General features: G+C 48.0%; 1 protein-coding gene across 2 annotated transcripts in view; it reads left to right on the top strand.

Annotated features, from left to right (window-relative positions):
* Positions 1 to 19,987, top strand: part of YIPF3 (Yip1 domain family member 3) — a 167,809-nt gene that overhangs the window by 116,325 nt on the left and 31,497 nt on the right. For both annotated transcript variants that reach the window (XM_078647444.1, XM_078647443.1), the window contains one exon: positions 13,018 to 13,141. In XM_078647444.1, the coding sequence (XP_078503570.1) occupies positions 13,018 to 13,141 (124 nt within the window). The remainder of the gene's footprint in view (positions 1 to 13,017; positions 13,142 to 19,987) is intronic.

Genomic DNA, 19,987 nt, shown 5'->3' with positions numbered 1-19,987 from the left:
GTTTAAGGCTACACCTTAACTTCTCATTTGCCTCGCAAATGCCAGTAACTTATTTCCACTAAAATAGTCTACAAGTCCACAAACACTAAGAATCGGACCACCTGCTGTCTACAGATCTTCACTGGTCTTCTTCCCTAATTTACTAGGCCTTAACAGCAGGCCTGATTTTAGGAGACTTCAGTTTGTGCCTCTGATCCACAAAGCACAATCACTTAGTTCTGCAGTATGTTTTAACGTTTTGCACCTCCCAGGATGACAACATCACAGGCTGTTAACTAGACATTGAAAGGGTTGTCAACCTTGACTTGATGAGTTGTTTTCTATTCCATGGATTTACATCAAGCAGCATTCCTCAGATCAACGCCATTAAAATACCTATCTGAACTACTGCTTACCTGCCCACATAAATATTAACCTCTTTATCTATATCTATCCAGAAACATAATGCATGGCCGCTGGGATTCATATTTGCTTGGTCAAGTCCTGGCACTGTAGTGGTTTGAACCCTGACCCATGTTTCAACAAACAAGAACATTTTCACATGGCATCTCAGTGGAGAAAATCTCGATTGGACCAAGAGAAAAGGTGCTGGGTAATCATGGCGGCATCGCCAGTAGTCATAAAAAAGGTATGTCAGTAAATGGATACTCAAAGCTCATTAAGCCCCACCCCAAAAAGGCTGAATCCAAAGAAGAAAGGCAAAGAACCTTGCATCCCTACAGCTTTTTATGTATTCTAATTATTGAATGAACTTGTGTTGCTTTCCTGCACCAATTACTTGTTCGGCACATTACAAAAACTCAGGCTGTATAGTTAGTCAAATAAGATGCACAACAAAATAATCTTACACAGAACTGTATAGAATACAGATCGTAAAAGGGAAGGACAATGGAGTAGAAATAATCAGCAGTCTATGCAGGGTTATTTTGTAGGAGATAAGGGTTACTTTAGGAAAAGGCAGAATAAGTTTGTTCTTAGGTGCTTTCTGAAGGCAAACAGATCTCAAATGTTGTGCTGCCAGGTAAGGCATCCCATTAGGTGGTTGTGACATCAGTAAATTACTGCTTCTTGGTAGGACATGCTCAGCCACTTCAAGTTGATATGAGTTTCTGCTCCTGAGAACAGAAAATCTTGCAGAAGTGGTTTTGACTAAAACTAAACTCATCACTTCATTCTTGTGTTCCATAACTATTCAGGAAGTCTGCCTTTCTCCTTTGCAGAGGACTTCACTTACTTTGACTGGTGTGGGCAGTTCACTTTTAAAAGGTGGCCCTTTTTACCTGTCCAGAGCTTTGAAAAGATAATCCCCAGCCAATAAATAATAGTGAAAGTACACCTTATCCTTGCCAGTATGTTACAATCCCATCGCTTACAGACTATGTAGAACCCCAGGATGAAGGTAAGAGTTTACTCCATTAGAACAGTAGTACAGGAACCACCAGCCATTCAGCAGCTCATTCTACCAGTAGCTGTCAAAACAGGCACATTGATAATGACCGATATTAGTTAACCTTAAACCTGGAGACCACTTCAGATTGGTCTAGATTCTTCACAACCGCTGAGACATCCCCTGGTTCATCAGCGAATGCAGAACCTTTCCGCAAAAAAAATACTATGAGCTCCTGTTCTACAAAAGTAATCCCCCTAAAGTCTCTGCAAGACCCGATTTATATTGCTAGTAGTTCTGCCACGAGAGCAAATGGTAGAGGGGGAGTTTGCTTTCCTGCCTGCTGTCCCTAAAAGAGAGAAAGTGGGCACCTCTGGTCATTCACTCTTCTTAACGTAGTGAGGGACGTATACTGCCGGGATTTAGGTCTTCATACTTCTGCCCAAATGCAGATTGTTCAGGATCACCTTTAGGAAATACCAGCTAACGCGATCGGATGCCTTTTCGGCATTAAGGGACAGCAGGAGTGATGGGATGTTCTTTTTACTGACTTGTTCCATTCACTGTCCCAATCACCTGATGGTATTTGTACCCTGTCTCTGCTTAACATTAAAACCCAATTGGATTGGGTTCTATCAAGTGCATCATGAGTACTTCAAGGCAGTTTGGTCAAGATCTTGGTGAACATTTTTTGTGTGTTTTCAGCAGTGCAATTGGCCTGTCGCCATATGTGTTTTTTCTAACCTTATTAATTTGATATCCACCTCACACATGGTCGGGAAAAGGCCCTAACTATTCGTAAATGTATTGAATAGAAATGCCAATGTTTTGCTTAGTTGTGCAAAAAAAAAATGTTTTGTAGTAGGAGACCAGGAATCTTTCAGTTTCTCGGGTCTTCCCTGGCGGCATGGTTTCAGGTCCTCCTGAATCTTTAATATTTCTATAGGGACCTCAAGGGAGTTCCCTCTGACCTCCCCTCATCCGCCTACAACTCTGCCCACGGTGCTGCCTATTATAATGATCTGAAATATCCTTCCATACCACTCCTCTCAGAGAGCTTGAAAGTATTCTCTGAAGATTTCCTGCTTGTCGCACTCCCAAATTGTCCATGTGCCTTCCCATATCTTTGTCCTTGTAATGTTGGTCTTTCTCTTTGCTAATGTAGTATCTTGGATGGTAGGGTCTGCGTTTTATCACTCTTATTATAAAAGACCTGGCCTATATTTAGTAGTGAACTTTCAGTTTGGTTAATCCTATGGGCGCCTCTGAGCATTTCCAGTTAGTGCTGGGTCTTTTTAGATGGTTTCTGCTATCTAGCTACTCCGATGTCCTACTTCCATACTGACTGCTGCCATGCAGGGGTTGCCTTAACTGCTGTCCATATTATCCTGCTGAGTGACATGTATACTAAGGCATTGTTATCAAAACCGTCCCTATAGCTTTTGGCATTGTCACCATGTGTACAAAATCCCTGAGCAATCCCACCTGCATCCCCCAGCATGATGTTCTGTGGACGTATAACCCCAGGGAGGCGGAACTTCCAGGCACCCTTCAAGCCCAGGTCTGTTATCTCTCTTTTAACTACCCCAGACATGGCCGCTGTCGCTTTGTATGACTAAGGATAGTACAGGAATCGCTAAGTAGAGTAAGCTGGATTTTAATGAAGCAACCTTCCCTGCCACACTTAACTACTTTGACTTCTCCTGCTCCTATGTGTGTTTTGCAGAGGATTTCCATGCCTGCAGTCTTTGTTGGGAGACAGAGGCCCAGTATTGATTGGGGTAGTGTTTGTTAATGTAGCTCCAGACTTGTTGATGCTTATTCGTGCAGTTAGTCCCTTCACAGTGAGGGAAAGTAAACTGTATGTGGGATGTTACACAGAGTCTGCCTTCCACCCCCATGCAGGACTCTCCTTTCCCGGGCCTCTTGCATTGTTATGCTCCTCTGATGTTTTACTTTCTGTTCTTCCAGAGATGTTCTCCTGTTCTAGAGTTGTGTGTGTTCGTTAGAGTTTTCATCCATTACTCCATCTAGATAGTTTATTCTCCTCCCCTGCTCGGTCATCTCACTCCGCAGTTCATGGATCCATGTTTTCATGTGGGTCTTCAATGACCCTGCGTATCTCATTTAGGAAATGTTCTAGATAGTCCTGTATGACAGCTGGGTTTATGGCCAGTTTTTCTTGGCTTTACAGCTTTTGACCCATGGTCCTAGAGAGCTCCAATCCTGACGAAACTCAGCTAAACTGCAGAACAACAACATTTTTTGATATAGTGGCCACAAGATTGAACGAAAAATCCAGAGGGTCTTGTCAAGCAGAAGAAAAACAACAATAGAGCAAACACCCCTGGCTACCAAGGTCTTTGAATTCTGAAAAGTAACAAGGCCACGAAAACCCCACTGATTCTTATGTAACCAAAGCTGAGACTTTTATACTTTTAACACTTGAGCTATTGCACCTTACTGGTTTTAAGAAAATATTGACCTTTTAAAATTTGTATTTTTCAAACATTGTGAGTTTTTATTAACTGTACAATAAAATAAACTAAAACTAGAGAGCTCCAATCAGTCCACTGCTGCCTAACTGAATGACGAACAAGGCAAGACAGCCTTGCACATGGGACACTCCAGTCTTCTGAGAGGGCTTCTTCCTTGAGCTTTGTCAAATGATTTCTGGTAAATCAAACCGCGTCCTCAGGAGATTCCATCAGTCCGGGCACGTTTCCCAAGAGATCTTTTCCTCCCCCAATACCACATAGCGCTTTGTGGACATCTTGGCTGGCAACACTCTGCTACCTACCTGTCAATGTCCTCCACTTTTCCCGCCAGGGGCACGTATTCCAAGTCTCTGTCGCCACAGAGGTGAGGCATGTCGCATTGGTTGTGGTCCGCTTTTTGCTTCTCTGGAGTTGACTCTCCCAGTGATACACCCCTGCCCCCTTCTTTGCAAGCACCTGTCCTCGGACCTGTGGTCAGGCCAACTCGAAGTCCACATCTGCAGCTACGGCCCACGTGCCCCACTTCAGTTCAAACTGGGAGCCTGCTTCTCTTCATTCGCTCAGTTGTGCTTCAATATCAAACACAGACCAGGGGCGGGTGTTCAGAGCGCGCGCCCCGGGAATTCTGTTGCCTCACAAATTGGCTTCCTACTTCATGCTAGGCTTGACCATTCCTCCCCAAAGATTTAACTTTTGATGCCAGGGAGCTGCTTATCTTAGAATAGATGGTCAGAGGCAGTTTTCTCAGCATGCTGTGTCATGACCTACCACCAACATTTCTGCTTCTCTCATGGCCTACCATTGAAATGTCTGCTTTGTTTGCCTGAGAACATTGTGTGATATCCATGCCTGCACTCCATGTAAGCATTCTCTCCGATTAGCTGCTGATTTGGTGCTTCATGAATAAGACGAACAAAACTGAGTGTTGTCTGCCACGGCACAGCCAAGCAGCGTTAAGATCCAGTTAGCTGAGTCGATTGTGTTGTGTTAGGTCTCCTCGTGTCAAAGCAAGGATTGACAGAAGACTGAAATTGGAGGCTGTGTTATTTGCTACATTACTCATACCACTTGTCCAGCTTCATGATTCTGCGGTTAGGACATCCATAAATCCTCCAGTGAAACAGTTTGTTTCATTTTTCGGTCTCCTGCAGGCAGCGTGCATGCGCTGTCGCTATGGTAACAATCTATTGTATCTGGAAGGAAAATACTCTACACAAAGGAATTTCTAGCCCGCCCATCACTTACTATTAGTTAGCACCATTATCACTCTTGTTTGCTGCCTTCTAATTCAGCAGCCCGTGGGATGCCATCACTTCCTTGTCTCCGTGTAGAGCATCCCCCAAGTACAGATTAATTTGGCTTAATCAGTCTCCTTCAGGCAGCACTTTGTTGTGGAGGGAGCGCACCGGGTGCCGCCTCGCCCGCCCCTGGCAGGATCCGGCCCCCGACCGATGCTCATCCGTATCCTGAATTACCGCGACCGTGACACCATCTTGCGAGAAACCAGGAAGCTACAGGAGATCCAGGTTGAAAATGCCAAGATCATGTTTTTCCCTGATTACACGAATCAGGTACAGCGCCAAAGGCACTCCTTCTTAGCGGTTAAACAGCGGCTTCGTCAGCTCGATTTGAAATATTCCCTCCTCTTCCCGGTGCGCCTAAGAGTGGTGGCCCGGGACAAAACACACTTCTTTGACACCTCTGAGGAGGTCGAGGCATGGCTGGAAGCCGGAATGGCTGTGGACCCCCGGGCGTCGTCGACGGCGTCGCTTTTGCCACGCTTCCGAGGACCCCGATGCCACTGCAGACGACGGTCATCGCCGATGCGAAAGACGCGCACGGTGACAGAGGTTGGCCCTCCAGCTGAACTTATTCAAAGTGAACAACAAGAGGCCCGTCGGATGGTGGCGGAACTTAGTGGCTACCTGGACACGGACGCTGCCCTGGAAGCCAGTCCACGCGAGCTGCCTAGTGACAACGAAAACATATACGGGCTGCCGGACTCGCAAATGTCAATGGAACCTCCAGATGTCACTCCGCAAACCGCTGAACCTGTTCCACTGATGGCGAAACTGACCGCCTGGAGAGCCTTGCTTGTCTCTGGAGGCCTCTAACAACTTGCTGGTCCTGTATTCTTCTAGGCGTTTGGTGGGCGCAGTAGGCCTGAATTTGGCCACAGACAGAGCCTTATCCTCGATCTGAGTTGCGCAGTGAGTACTGTCCTGGTTGCAGAGGCGGCTTGAAACCTCTAGATCTGTTCAGTTGTTGGGCGGGACTGGTGCTGGTGACGGCACCGACTTCAGGAGCGATGGGGCGCAGCATGACCTGCCTCCCGGTGATATCTGGCCGCAGAGTACTGCACTTAGGGGGCCTTGGAACCCCTGATCGGAAGTACAACTGTCTCAATTATGAAGACTACCACGAAAAGCCTGTGTAGAGGGATGTCTCCTCTGTTTGCTTTACAGACGCACCTGTGATAGTCCAGCTGAGTGCTCAGCAACCCCCCTGAACTTAAGAGTTTATTGTCTCATTAGAGTATTTGGACGACGACATGTTCTGCTGTCGCCCTTTTGGCATTGTTCCATTGTTTTTTATGTTCCAAGTGCTGGTTGTTTTATTTTTCAGTTTCTCTAATCCCATGCAAACCCAGGGAATACGTGCTAATCTCTTCATTGTGATTCTAGGAGTGTGGCTCGGAGGGGCACTGCACTAGTTGTCTGTGGTGGGCGGGTGGGGATGTGGGGAGTGCCTGGATACATCATGTTGACGGTTAAAATATGCACATGGAACGTGCGCGGCATGCATACACCATCACGCCGCTACCAAATTTACTCATACCTTAAACGCCATCATGTCCACATAGCCCTCTTGCAGGAAACTCATCTGACTGGCCCGGAAACGCAGAAACTACACCGTAGGTGGCGGGGGCAGTTGTATGCTACTGGATATTCGGCCTATGCACGAGGGGTGTTAATTTGGGTACGGCCCGGGACTCCATTTGCACTCTCCCACTTTAAGGTAAACATGGAGGGCAGATACGTAGTCATCCACTGCAAGCTAGACGGCCAATTAATGGTCCTCGTATCCCTGTATGCTCCAAACACTGAGCAGGGAGACTTCTTTGCACGGTTGTCCGCGGTGCTGGCACCTTGGCACGGTGTCCCTTTGGTGTTGGGAGGTGACTAAAACTGTGTTCTGGACGTAGCCCTTGATCGCTCCTTCCCGCCCCTTGCTAATGCACCGGTGCATGGGGTCATGAGGGCGCTGAAGAACTGGGCGTTACAATGGGATCTACACGATGCTTGGCGGAGCCGCAACCCAAACCCTAAGGTATACTCTTACTGCTCGGGGGCACACACACTCCATGTTCGGCTGGACAGATACATGCTAACGAGTGACTTTCTCCCTCATGTCACTGACACCTACTATATGGGTCGCACCCACTCCGACCATAACCCGCACATCCTAGAGCTGGCATGTGAGCGCCCGCACCCGCCGATACCCACCTGGAGGCTCCAACCTGATCTGTTATTAGATGCCCTGTTCCGGGACGCGCTCTCGGTGCGTCTTATACAATATTTTGAAGAGAACAGTCACACTGCATCCACCCCACAGCTCGAATGGGACGCCTTTAAGGTTGTCATTAGGGGGCCACTGCCTAGGCACACAAGCAGGCATGCAGGAACAGATAGATAAGGATTTGACACACATTGAGTCTGATTTGCTGGAGGGGGAACGGGAGGCGGTGGAAGGTGACGAGGAGCCGTTATTAGCAGCGAGAGAGACGCACACACGATTACTAGACAGATTAAGACACTTGAACTATACAGCTCATTCAGCACGCACCCATCAACTCGGGGATAAACCGGGTAAACTGCTGGCGTGGTTGATCAAACAAGACCCCAGACCACCCCTGTGACATCAGTATGCACTAAACAGGGTACCACTGTATACACGCAGTGAGCCATTCATGACGCCTTTTCTGACCATTATGCGGCCTTTATCGGTCCAGACTGCAAGCTTCTATCACCGACATAATGGAATATCTTACTGCTATACCCTTGCCTGGGTTAGATGACGCACAGCGTGATGAACTTGGTGCCCTGTTGACGCCTGAAGATATACGCACAGCCATTTTTTCCCTCTCTAATGGTAAATCTCCGGGTCCCGACGGGCTACCCGCCGAATTTTATAAAGCTTTTTCTATTATCCTAACTCCGGAACTATTGCGGGTGTACGAGGTGACCTTCGCCGACTCTGCCTTCCCGCCTACGTTGAACGAGGCCAACTTGATCTCCCTTCCGAAGCCTGGCAGGGAACGGTGCCCAATTGGGTTCATACCGCCCATTGGCCCTCCTCAACACACATTACAAAATTCTGGCTTCCACGCTGGCCCAATGTTTAGCTCCCTTGGTGCCTAGCCTTGTCCACACCGACCACAATGGTTTTGTACCAGCTCGTAGCACCACGCGCAACATCCGGCGTTTGTTCAGGGTACAGAGATTTGCCACGACTCGGTGGCCCCACTCTGGATGCTTGGTGCTCGATCTTGAAAAGGCTTTTGATTCTGTGGAGTAGCCTTACCTACTGGCGGTGTTGCAGAAATATGACTTAGGTGATGTCTATATCCAAATGGTGGAGCTGTTATATCAAAGGCCCACAGTGAGGGTTCGTACGGGCGAGCTGCTGTCGGACACTATTCGCGTGCGCAGAGGGACCCGGCAGGGATGCCCTCTGTCCCCTTTAATCTTTTCATTAGTGATGGAGCCCCTTTCAGCGCAGTTGAGAATCTCTGGCGAGGAATGGGGCATTCCCCTAGCGGATGGCTTACACACAGTATCACTGTATGCTGATGATTTATTGCTCTATGTCAGGGACTTGACTTGCTTTCCGTTGGCTCTCACCGCCATTTTCCGTGCCTTCGCAACCATGTCGGGACTTAAAGTCAATTGGGCCAAGTCTGGCGTGTATTCCTTTGATGCTGCCAGGCCGGAATGTGCAATCACTATCCATGGAGAAAGGCTCAATTGGTACCCCACCACGTTCCGTTATCTTGGAGTGTATATTTATAGGAGCCTTACGGATGTGTTGGAGGGCAATCTAATACGGACGATCTCCTCCCTGCAGGCGCAGATGGCTTTCTGGAAGACTCTCCCCCTGAATGTGCCTAGCAGAGTCACCTTGACGAAGAACGATAGCGCTGCCCAGATTATTGTATTACTATGCTAACCTCCCGGTATATGTCCCCACGTGCATATTTCGAGAGCTAGAAACCTCGGTTCATGTCCCCACGCGCATATTTCGAGAGCTAGAAACCTCGGTTCGGAATCTTATCTGGAACGCGGGACGGCCTCGATTAGCTTTGAGGACGCTATATGCCTCCACGGATGCAGGGGGCCTGGCGGTTCCCAACCAGGAACTTTATTATTTAGCGGCACAGCTGCAGTGGGTGGCCGGCTGGCTGAGTGGAAAAAACCTGGGAGATACCGCCACGGACACCACTGTCATGACGCTCACGCAGATCCACGCACTGTTCCACCCTTTGGCCAAAACCCGTTGTCCAACACAGTTGCATTTAGCAGTAGCGCGTAGGTGCTACATGAGAAGCTTGAAACTCACTAGCTCCATGAGGCCGTATGCTCCATCGTACCCCTGCTGGGGACACCCAAAGAGAGAGGCATGGTCACAGAGGCGATGTTGTGCAGCTGGGCGCAAGCCGGGGTGGACACTTTAGGGGACTTATATGCGGAGGGGCAGTTGGTCCCTTTCGGGACGCTAGCCACTGACACAGGCCTCCTTATAGGTCAGTTTCTGCTGCATGCAACACTCATACACACGCTAACACGGGCCTAGGGTGACCTTTCTGAAGAACTACCGACACATTTGCTAATACAATATTTGCACGTCATGGGGAACAGGTCCCACGTGGTACACTGGCTCGCGCAGGCCCTCCACAGTCACGCACAATTTTCTTCCCAGCGCCTCCGAGACAAGTGGGCGGTAGACAGGGGACGGGAGTGGACAGTCAAGGAATGGGCAGTGGTATTGGCTGGCGCGAAGAACATTCCGCGCAACTCCCGTATTAAACTTATTCAATTCTACATCATACACCGAGCATATTTGTCTCCAGACAAGATCAACCGCTACTTCAGGCTCACAACGTCTGCGTGCCCAAGATGTGCACTTGTTGCTGCAGATCTTTTGCACATGCTTTGGTCCTGCCCCTCGCTGCACGCCTATTGGCGCGCTGTGACAGCCTCCTTAGCTGGCAGTGTTGGTGGGGAATTGCAACATACATGGGAAACATGTCTCCTAGGCCTCTACATACGGACTAAGCAGACAAGAGTCCCCGCTAGATTCTGGGACCTTGGTTTAATCACAGCGAAACGGCTAATCACTAAATGCTGGAAAAACAACGAGCCCCCACAGGCAGCACATTGGCGCAGCTCTTTTGACAATTGGGCAAGAGCGGAAAGCATAGCACTGCATAGGGAAGAAACGGCGGGTTTACGAGCATATCCTATAGCACAGGCCTGGGATGACACCTTGGCTGCCTTTCGCCGGGCGTGCCTTCAATTGGGAATTTCAAAGACCCACTCTCTTTGGCCCAGTCTTCGAACGAGGTACTATCACAAGGGGAGGCCCAATGCGATTGCTTTGTGTCTAGCTGCTACCTGGGAAACAACTTATTTGCGGAGCAGCGTAGACATGCCCGCATACTAGATCCCGATGGCCCGGTCTCTAACTTGCCGAAACCCTGTTGCCGATGCTGAGACCATTATTGACCCTTTGCACCTCCCCGCTGGGCCCCCCCCCTCCTCACCCCCTCAGGACCGCGTCGCCTGCATGTCACCCCTGTTTTCCAGATGAGTCACACCACACATCAGACGCCTTATATAAGTGGTAGCACAACATTGACAACCAGCTTCCTTTTCTTTCTTTCTTTCTGAATTTTTACATTTTATGTTCTTATTCTTTATTATGTTATTGTTGAAGATAGCCTCAATGTTTTGAATATTGAATTGTACAAGTACCCCTTTGGGCTCTTCCTAATGATTATATTAGCGGATTCCGTCACACTGGTCCTGCAATTGTATGGTGCTGCACATTATTAGAGGTATATAGCTGGGAACACACCTTTGGACCAGAACCATCGGCCGCTAGGTGCGAACGGCTAGACAGATCACGATGTCATGCACACTCCGCATTTCTTTTGTTTCATGTATCCTCGGCACCTTTTCCTACCTTAGACACTGTGGCGCTAATTTATTTTGAATTGCATTTTCCTTCCCTCTTTTATGTGAGCCCACCACTTCTTGGAAGAATGATTCCTTGGTAAATGTGCCTTGGGCTACATACTTGACGTGCGCTATAGGGAGTGTGAGCAATACCATCGTAGCACACTGTTGTCTCTACTGTATATTTTTTATGTGATTAAGATTTGTTGTGATACATTTTCACTGAAGGTATTTTGGAATGTAATGCAACCCAAATAAGAAATGCAATAAAAAATATTCAAACAAAAAAATCAGTCTCCTTCAGCCCATCTCGCTGAGATTGAGGTACTATTTCTTTTTTATTTTTTTGCTTGCATTTTTAAATTGCCAAATTGACCAGCCAGAAGTTATGTGACACTTTACTTGAGCACCAGTTACATTACACAAGTTAACGTTCATTTTTTATTTTAAGTGCAGGGGAGATGAAGTGATTTTACCAGAATCACAGGATGCTGAGGTGATGCAGAGAATCAAACCTGGTTCCTCGGTTCCAAAGTCTGCATCCCGTATGCCTAAACTGCCCATAGCACCGCTTCCTTCCTAGTGGTGTCGGTGCTTGCTATCCAGAGAATCACGTTAGACGTAGACCTTTGAATGACACCGTGCCCCCAGCGAACGTGCATTTGCTGCAACATTTCTGATACAAGAGCTTTTTTTTTTTATAGTTCCTCTCTGTGTAGCCTTTTTATCTCAAAGTACAATTTAGCAGTTCTTTGATTTTTGTACGTTCCACGTACGTCATCAGGAAATCCAAAATAGATTAGAAATTAGAAAAACAACCAAATCTGACACACCATATGATAACTGTATACGGTATACCATGCAGGTCACTAGGCGTGTGTATCGAAGCCCACCGAAACGCGCGTCGACCTGGCGTGGAATTACACATAAATATCTGTGTTACCTTAACCACAGAAGAAACGAGACTGTTCTGGAGGAATATGGATGTGTGTTTAGATATATACATGAATAGTATGCGAGCTTGGTTAAGTGTGTAGGTGTGCATGTTACTGGATATCGTTTGTGTTTTTTATGTAAAATTTGTGTAATATACAAGTGATGAAGTGTTATTTACCACCAAAAATGTACTGACTAATGAATTCTTAATGGAATATATTTATCTCAAAAAAAGTGAAAAAAGTTTTAAATACAAAAAAATGAATAAATTACTGTAAACATATTTGAAGTAAGTCTCTGTCATACTTTGAAGGACTTTTGTGAAAAATGAGAACTATGTCATAAAATGTAAAGTATTTAGGCCATGAGGGAATTCTGTTTCGCTGGATTAACTGTAACTAACCATTAGTTCACAGTTCACAACTGGGTGGTTTTGCGAAATACCCAAAGGGCAGATAATAGAGGAAGTCCCTGATTTTCTCCTCCCATCCACCGTCGTTCCAGTTGCTTATCCCCCATCCACCCTTTACCTCTTTCTTCTACCCCCGCACCAACCCAGTCTCTGTTTCACCTAACCCCCACCCGCACCATCACTGTTTCTTCTCCTTCTCCTTCCCATACCCACCTCTTCCATTTATTCTCCCCTCTCCCAACAAACAAAAGAGAGTGCCACAATGCAGCCAGCGCTCACTGCTTTATAGCGCTATTTTTTTTAATTAATCTTTTTTTACCAACCTGCTCTCCACCAATTTACCCGTCTTCACTTTCACCATTCCCACTGGACTGACAAAGCGAAAAGCCTGCCAATGCTTGTTTTTTCTTGTATAGATTTTACCAGGAGGAGAATGCTAGTTGTGTACCTATTATAAGCTCTGTGACGTTTTCAGAGATTATTACTGCTTGAGCTGTCTTGCTTCCCTTCCTTCTTTCAATAACTTCTTCCTTCCTCTTCCTGTAGATTGCGGTTCTGCTTTCCCGGACAGTTGGACACACCCAGCGGCTCATCCTCTGCGGCACCCTGACTGCCCTGCACATGCTTTTCCTTCTGTACCTGCACTTTGCCTACCACAAGGTTGTGGAAGGTAAGCTGGATCTTCTAGCAGGAAGGGTGGAGAAGTGATAATGAGTTTGTGTTATTTAGAGTCAGTTGTTGTTCTTGTAAAATGTATCAGAGGGTTTGACTTTTATGAGTAGACACTGCTGAAGCGGAGAGGATCGCCATTGAAAGACTATCTGTGTCGGTTTTCTCCAAGTTAAAAGGAGAGAAATGTTTGTTGTCCTTCAAAATAAGGCAGCAGCATAGTTTGCTAATAAAATATAAAAATAGAACGGTGCGTGTTACGACAAAGGGGCAGAGGGAGATTATTTATTCCAAAAGTTGGCGATGAACTTGACTTCATTCTCTTTATGTCGACCTTGGTTCTTAGCCAGTCTAATCAGTTCTGTATTGTAACACCTTGTAGGAGAGTAGGGTCTGCTATCCTATGGTCACCCCAAATTTTTGCTTTTTGCTTCACTGGTTTTCGACTACTGAGGCTGTGGGCCTGCTGATCAGACCCCCAGCCTGCTGTTCTCTCACTAAATTAATGACACATGTGCTATAGGCACATACCAATTGGAAATGGACTCCTTGTCAGCCCCTGTAGAATGCACTATAGGTGCACAGGGCATAGGGGCCACCAAGGCCTACCAGGGGCTGCAGCATATCTTTTGCCACCCCTGGCTGGTTCTTAAATTGACACAACTGGCTGATCACTCAGCTGGGGTAAGGTGGTGTAAACACCCCTTGCTTAGGTATAGTATATCTATATCTAAACCTATATCTGGACACATGTAAACCTGTGAGCCACTCCTATAGTAGGCCTCATCAATCCTGGAGGCTGAGTGCGTGGTTTTATGTGAGATGGAGCTCTAGCATGAGCTGAGCCTGTCTGCAGCTGTCGGGAACAAATCCCTAAGCTGTTTCAGGATAATGCCATACCATATACTATTAAGTGCCTTATAATCCTCGCGGTTATTTAGCAACTTTGGTTTGGCTTTATCAAAACATGTCGTGTAAGGTGTCATACGATTTGGAATACCATCCCCTCGCCAGTTCTGGCGACGGGGATGGCATTCCACCCCTCTAGAGGGGTAAGACATGTTACTTTACTTTAATGCGGTTAATTTCTCCAAAGACCTTAAGATCCACAAAATGGATGCCTCTGCCACAGACAAATGTCTGGACCCCTGCAGTTGACCGAAACTCAGCAGATGGGGCCTGGACAAAGGGTTTCCTGTCACAGGAGGGTGTCACCACCCTCCAGACAGGAGATAGTGTATTGTAGCAGGGAGGTTTGAAAGAAACCAGACACTGCCTGGGGCGCACAAGGCTGCCCCTTGCATAATCCGGCCAAACCGGTTCTGGGGCACTCCAGCCCTCGTGCCAGGGCGGCCTGGATCAAAGGAAGGGGGTGTATCCACCCACTTCCTGGGTCCCACCCATAGGAGGGGACCTAGCAGGTAATCACGCCCCCCAGATTGGAATAAGAGTGGGAGCAGTGCCAATGCACATCAGATTTCCTGGAAGAAACATTTGAAACGCAATTCTGGACCCTTCGCCCTCCATCTCATCGTGGAAGCCCGAAGAATCTCCCTTGTGGTCAAGGAGTGACCACCCTGCAGCAGCAGGCACCATCCAGCCCTCGACGTCTACTTAGTTGCAGTTCCCGCCGGAACTCGAGCGACTGAGATCGACGAGATCAAGCTTGCCTGCCTTCCAACAGCCCGATCCACAGTCCCTGCAGAGCTGAGACCCGTGGAGGCGACCGGAAGCGTGGGGCACGCCATCTTGAATTGACCACGAGACGCTGACCGTGCAGCCCACGAGTGACCCTCGAAGCTGTGCACCGGGGTTTGAGAAGCCCCCACCCTGAGCTGCTCCTGAGCCGAAGTTCAGCCCTCCACACTCGACGAGTGCTGCGTGGGGCCCTTTGGCACTATTTGGCTCAACGCGTTGGCCCGGTCACTTGCCAGCTGGCTAGTGGTCCCTGTGCCAACGAACTACCTAAGAAGACTCGTGAATCTGGTTGCTCCAGATCCACACCAGCTCCCCTGAAAAGGAGCCCCGACTCTGACCTTCCTGGTCCGAGTGAGAAGCAATCTTCCGATCCCGCGTGGATTGCTCTTACCAAGGCTTGTTTGCTCCAAACTTGAAGCCGACTGCACCGACGGTGAGAGCCTGCGTGGGACAGATCGTGACCTGCTCCTGGACGTCGCAGATGCCCCAGAGCCCACGTGACAGCGGAGAGAAGCTCCTCGACGACCACCTGATTGCGCCCGACATTGCCTGGTTCCGTCCTGGTTCCACCCTGGTCACTGCTGAGTGACCCAGACTCTGTCCCCTCTGCTTTCAGGTACTCTACAACTTGAGTCCACCCTTGGACTCCACCGGACACTTCATCTTTAACCCGCCTGCAGCCCTTTCAGCTTCAAGCACCAAGAGCCTGCGTGTCAAAACCCGACGCCACTTCGACCCTGTGCACCCACTTCCTGTGGGTGAGGTAACTTTGCTCCGCCGGTGTTCCCACACTGGTGCACACCTCTAGGGTCTGTGTGTTAAGTTTTGTTCCTCTAGGTTCAGCGGAAGTGTCCTTAAACTTTAACTCTATGACTTTTACGCACCATTGGTTAACATTGGTGCATGCGTGCGCTTTCCGCACATCTCCCGAATCCCGAGGGCCATTCCCGACTTCAGCATTGCTTGTCCTGACTGCTCCCAGCGATTCCCTAGGCCCTAGGCCTAACCACTGTTCGAGTGGCCTCTCTTATACCACTTGTTTAGTATATGGTTTGAGTGGCCACCCGCCCTCATCCATAATTGTGCAACTTGTATGTTTAAACAGTGCTTTTTGATTTAACGCTTGTGCCCCTTTATTCATAAAGAATACTGGGGATTGTTTTTAGTAATAAACACATATATTTTTATAATATATACTTGTGTGGTGTCCTTTCATTTGGTATTACAGGATTGTATGTGGTAAAACAGCTCGCTTAACACGACCTCTTAAGTTAAGCCTTTAGGCTGCTTAGTCCATGCTACCCCTAGGATAGCTTGTCTAATAAGGTTGACTTACAACCAGACACCATAAGGGATTGTTTGGTCAGGTAGTAGGTGGTTCCAGAATTGGAAACATCCCCTACCAGGCCAACTTCTCACATTGGTGAGCAGCGGTGCGGATTTGAGCTTGCTGTTGTTTTACCATTGCAATCTTTATATCAAATTGAAAGATCACATCAAGTACCTCTAGGTACATATAAATCAAAAGCTTAGCATATTAAGTTCTACTGAACTTAGTAGTTGTAGGTTGAAGGGATTAGCACACCCTGACTACAACTAACTAGCAAGGTACAGTAGGAAAACACTTAGTGTAGGTAAGTGCACCACTTACACCTCACTAGTAACCATGTCTGACACAGGAAAAGCCTCAGGGTCTGCTCCTGTGACAGTTGACCCTACCCAGGCAACTTTTGGATATGACAAACTAACCCGCAGAGACTTGATTGCCTTGTGCAAAGCAAGAGGGTTAAAAAGGGGCAGAAGCCCCACCTGCCTAATCCTGGTAGAAATCCTAGAACAGGATGACTTAGATAAGGCAAAGGCAGCTTCCCTAGACACAGGAAGTGGAGGGAACCCCCCTGAAACTGATCCCCCTCAGGAGGAGGAGGATGATGATGACTTAGATGAGGACTCAGATGTTGAGGACTTAGGAGTTCAGGATCAGGGTAGCCAGGTTCCAGTTGCCAGGCTTAGCCAGGCCAACTTGGACCTACTGGGGAATGGAGAGGGCCAGCACCTCCCCAGAACCCAACATGTTATTCTCCCAGGCAACAGAAGAGTGAGATCTCCCTCAGGGGACTCTCATGTTTCTAGTGCCTCCAGAGAATCACAGAGAGGCATGAATGCTTCTCAAAAGTTAGAGCATAGGGCCAGAATGAGGGCTGTCAAACTCCAGATAGAGAGGGAGGAGGTAGCCTTGGCTCAAGCTAGACTTGCCTTGGCAAGAGAGCAGAAATTAAGTGGCTTAGATGTCACTGGTGGCAGCAATTTTCCAAGAGAAAAAGACAGGGCCTATGATAATAGAAACCTGACCAAAATTGTGCCCCCCTTTAAAGAAGGGGATGACATCCACAAATGGATGACTGCTCTTGAGAGAGCCTGCATGGTACAGCAGGTTCCTGAGAATCAGTGGGCTGCAATTTTGTGGTACTCCTTTTCTGAGAAAGGGAGAGACAGGCTCCTCACAGTTAGACCTGAGGATGCCAAAAACTACTCTGTTTTGAAGAGTGCTCTTATTGAAGGGTATGGCCTAACCACTGAGCAATACAGGTTGTTGTTCAGAGACACCCAAAAAGCACAGACTCAAGACTGGACTGATTTTGTGGAGTGTGCCACTAAGGCTTTGGAGGGTTGGTTGCAGGGAAGTAAAGTTTCAGACTATACAGGATTGTACAATCTTATGATGAGAGAACAGATCCTTAATAACTGTACAAACCAGCTGTTGCATCAATACCTTATTGACTCTGATCTGACCTCTCCCCAAGAATTGGGAAAGAAGGCAGACAAATGGGTCAGAACAAGGATTAAGCAGAAACCCCAGAACCAAGGTGGTGACCAGAAGAAAACAGACCAGAAGGGTGGTAACCAGAATCAGAAAGATAAAGAAAAAGACCAGAAGTCTTCAGGCCCCCAAACTAATAGTAAGGAGGGTGGTTCCCAAAATGGTAACAAGAAGAAGAAGAACAAAGGTCCAAAGACACCTTGGTGCAATACCTGCAAATCAGTTTCACACTGGGGCAGTGAGTGCACCAAGGCAAATCCAGTTCCCACCACTACAGCTCCTAAAGCAACTGCAACCCCAAGTACAGTAAGCAGTGGTGGAACACAGTCCAAGGGGGTAGCTGGGTTGACCCTGGGTATTGAAGTAGGATCTGGCCTAGTCAGAATCCCTACACAGGCAGTTCTCCTGTATGATGTGGACATTGAGTTGCCCACTGCAGTAAGCCCCACTAACCTGGGCAAATACAGGCAGACTCCCTTAATTAATGAGAAACTGGCTCAAGCATACAGGGACACATGTGCCAGTGTCACCATGGTGACACCTGACTTTGTGGACCCTGGACAGATTGTACTAGGAGAGAGCTACCTAGTAACCAACGCCAGCAACTCCACTACCTCCCATAGTGTGGCAGTTGTGAACTTCTCCTGGGGAGGGGTTGATGGCCTAAAGAAAGTTGTGGTGAGTGCAGACCTACCAGTAGACTGTCTGTTAGGCAATGACCTTGAAAGCTCAGCATGGTCAGAAGTGGAGTACAGGACTCATGCAGAAATGCTAGGGATTTCAGAGCATGTCCTTGCCATGACAAGGGCTCAGGCTAAGAAGTGCCTTCCTGAACCAGTGGTGGATCTTGAAACAATAGACCAGCCACAACCCAAGAGAAGGAGCAAGAGAGGAAAGGCCCAGCCTTCCACCTTGCCCCAGGTTGAGGATCAAGTTTCAGAGGAAACTGATTCTGCAGTCCAAGAGGAGACTGTCTCTGAGGAGCTTGAACCTGACCAGGTTGAGTTTCTGGGGACAGGGGGACCCTCAAGGGCAGACCTGAGGCAGGCTCAATTAGATTGCCCTTCCCTTGAACCCCTCAGACAGCAGGCTGCTGCTGAGGCTGCTGGGGATGCCAAAGGTACCCATACTGTGTACTGGGATGATGGACTCCTTTACTCAGAGGCTAGAGACCCAAAGCCTGGCATGACCAGGAGGTTGGTCATACCTCTGCAGTTTAGGGGGTTCCTTCTTACCTTGGCCCATGATATTCCCCTTGCAGGACACTTAGGCCAGAACAAGACGTGGGACAGGCTTGTTCCACACTTTCACTGGCCTCACATGTCAGAGGATGTCAAGGAGTTTTGTCGCTCCTGTGTCACTTGCCAAGCCAGTGGTAAGTCAGGTGGCACAACAAAGGCCCCCCTAATACCACTACCTGTGGTGGGGGTCCCCTTTGAAAGAGTTGGAATTGATATTGTGGGTCCAATGGACCCCCAAACAGCATCTGGGAACAGATTCATACTGGTGGTAGTGGATCATGCCACCAGGTATCCAGAGGCTATTCCCCTGAGGACCACCACAGCACCTGTGGTGGCAAAAGCCCTCATTGCAGTTTTCTCAAGAGTGGGCTTTCCAAAGGAGGTGTTATCAGATAGGGGCACCAATTTTATGTCCAGCTATCTGAAAGCAATGTGGAAGGAATGTGGAGTAAACTATAAGTTTACCACCCCATATCATCCACAATGCAATGGGCTTGTGGAGAGATTTAACAAGACCCTTAAAGGCATGATAAAAGGATTACCAGAGAAGCTCAGGCAGAAATGGGACATTCTTTTACCCTGCCTGCTCTTTGCTTACAGAGAGGTCCCACAGAAGGGGGTTGGCTACAGCCCTTTTGAACTTTTGTTTGGCCACCCTGTGAGAGGTCCATTGTGTTTGGTGAAGGAAGGATGGGAGTTACCTCTCAAAAAGCCCAAACTAGACATAGTGGACTATGTACTTGGTCTCCGCTCCAGGATGGCTGAGTACATGGAAAGAGCATCCAAAAACCTGGAGGCCAGCCAAGAATTACAGAAAGCTTGGCATGACCAAAAGGCTGTGCTGGTAGAGTTCCAACCAGGACAGAAGGTATGGGTACTGGAGCCAGTGGCTCCAGCAGCACTCCAAGACAAATGGAGTGGACCCTATCCTATTATTGAGAAGAAGGGGGAAGTCACCTACTTGGTAGACTTTGGAACACCCAGGAGCCCTCACAGGGTAATCCATGTGAATCGCTTGAAAGCATTTGTGGACAGGGAGGACATGAGCTTGCTCATGGCCACAGATGGGGAACAGGAGGAAGAGAGT

The sequence above is a fragment of the Lissotriton helveticus genome, chromosome 6 (assembly GCF_964261635.1).
Source record: "Lissotriton helveticus chromosome 6, aLisHel1.1, whole genome shotgun sequence".
NCBI lineage: Eukaryota > Metazoa > Chordata > Amphibia > Caudata > Salamandridae > Lissotriton > Lissotriton helveticus.
This window is presented reverse-complemented; position numbering and strand designations above follow the sequence as displayed.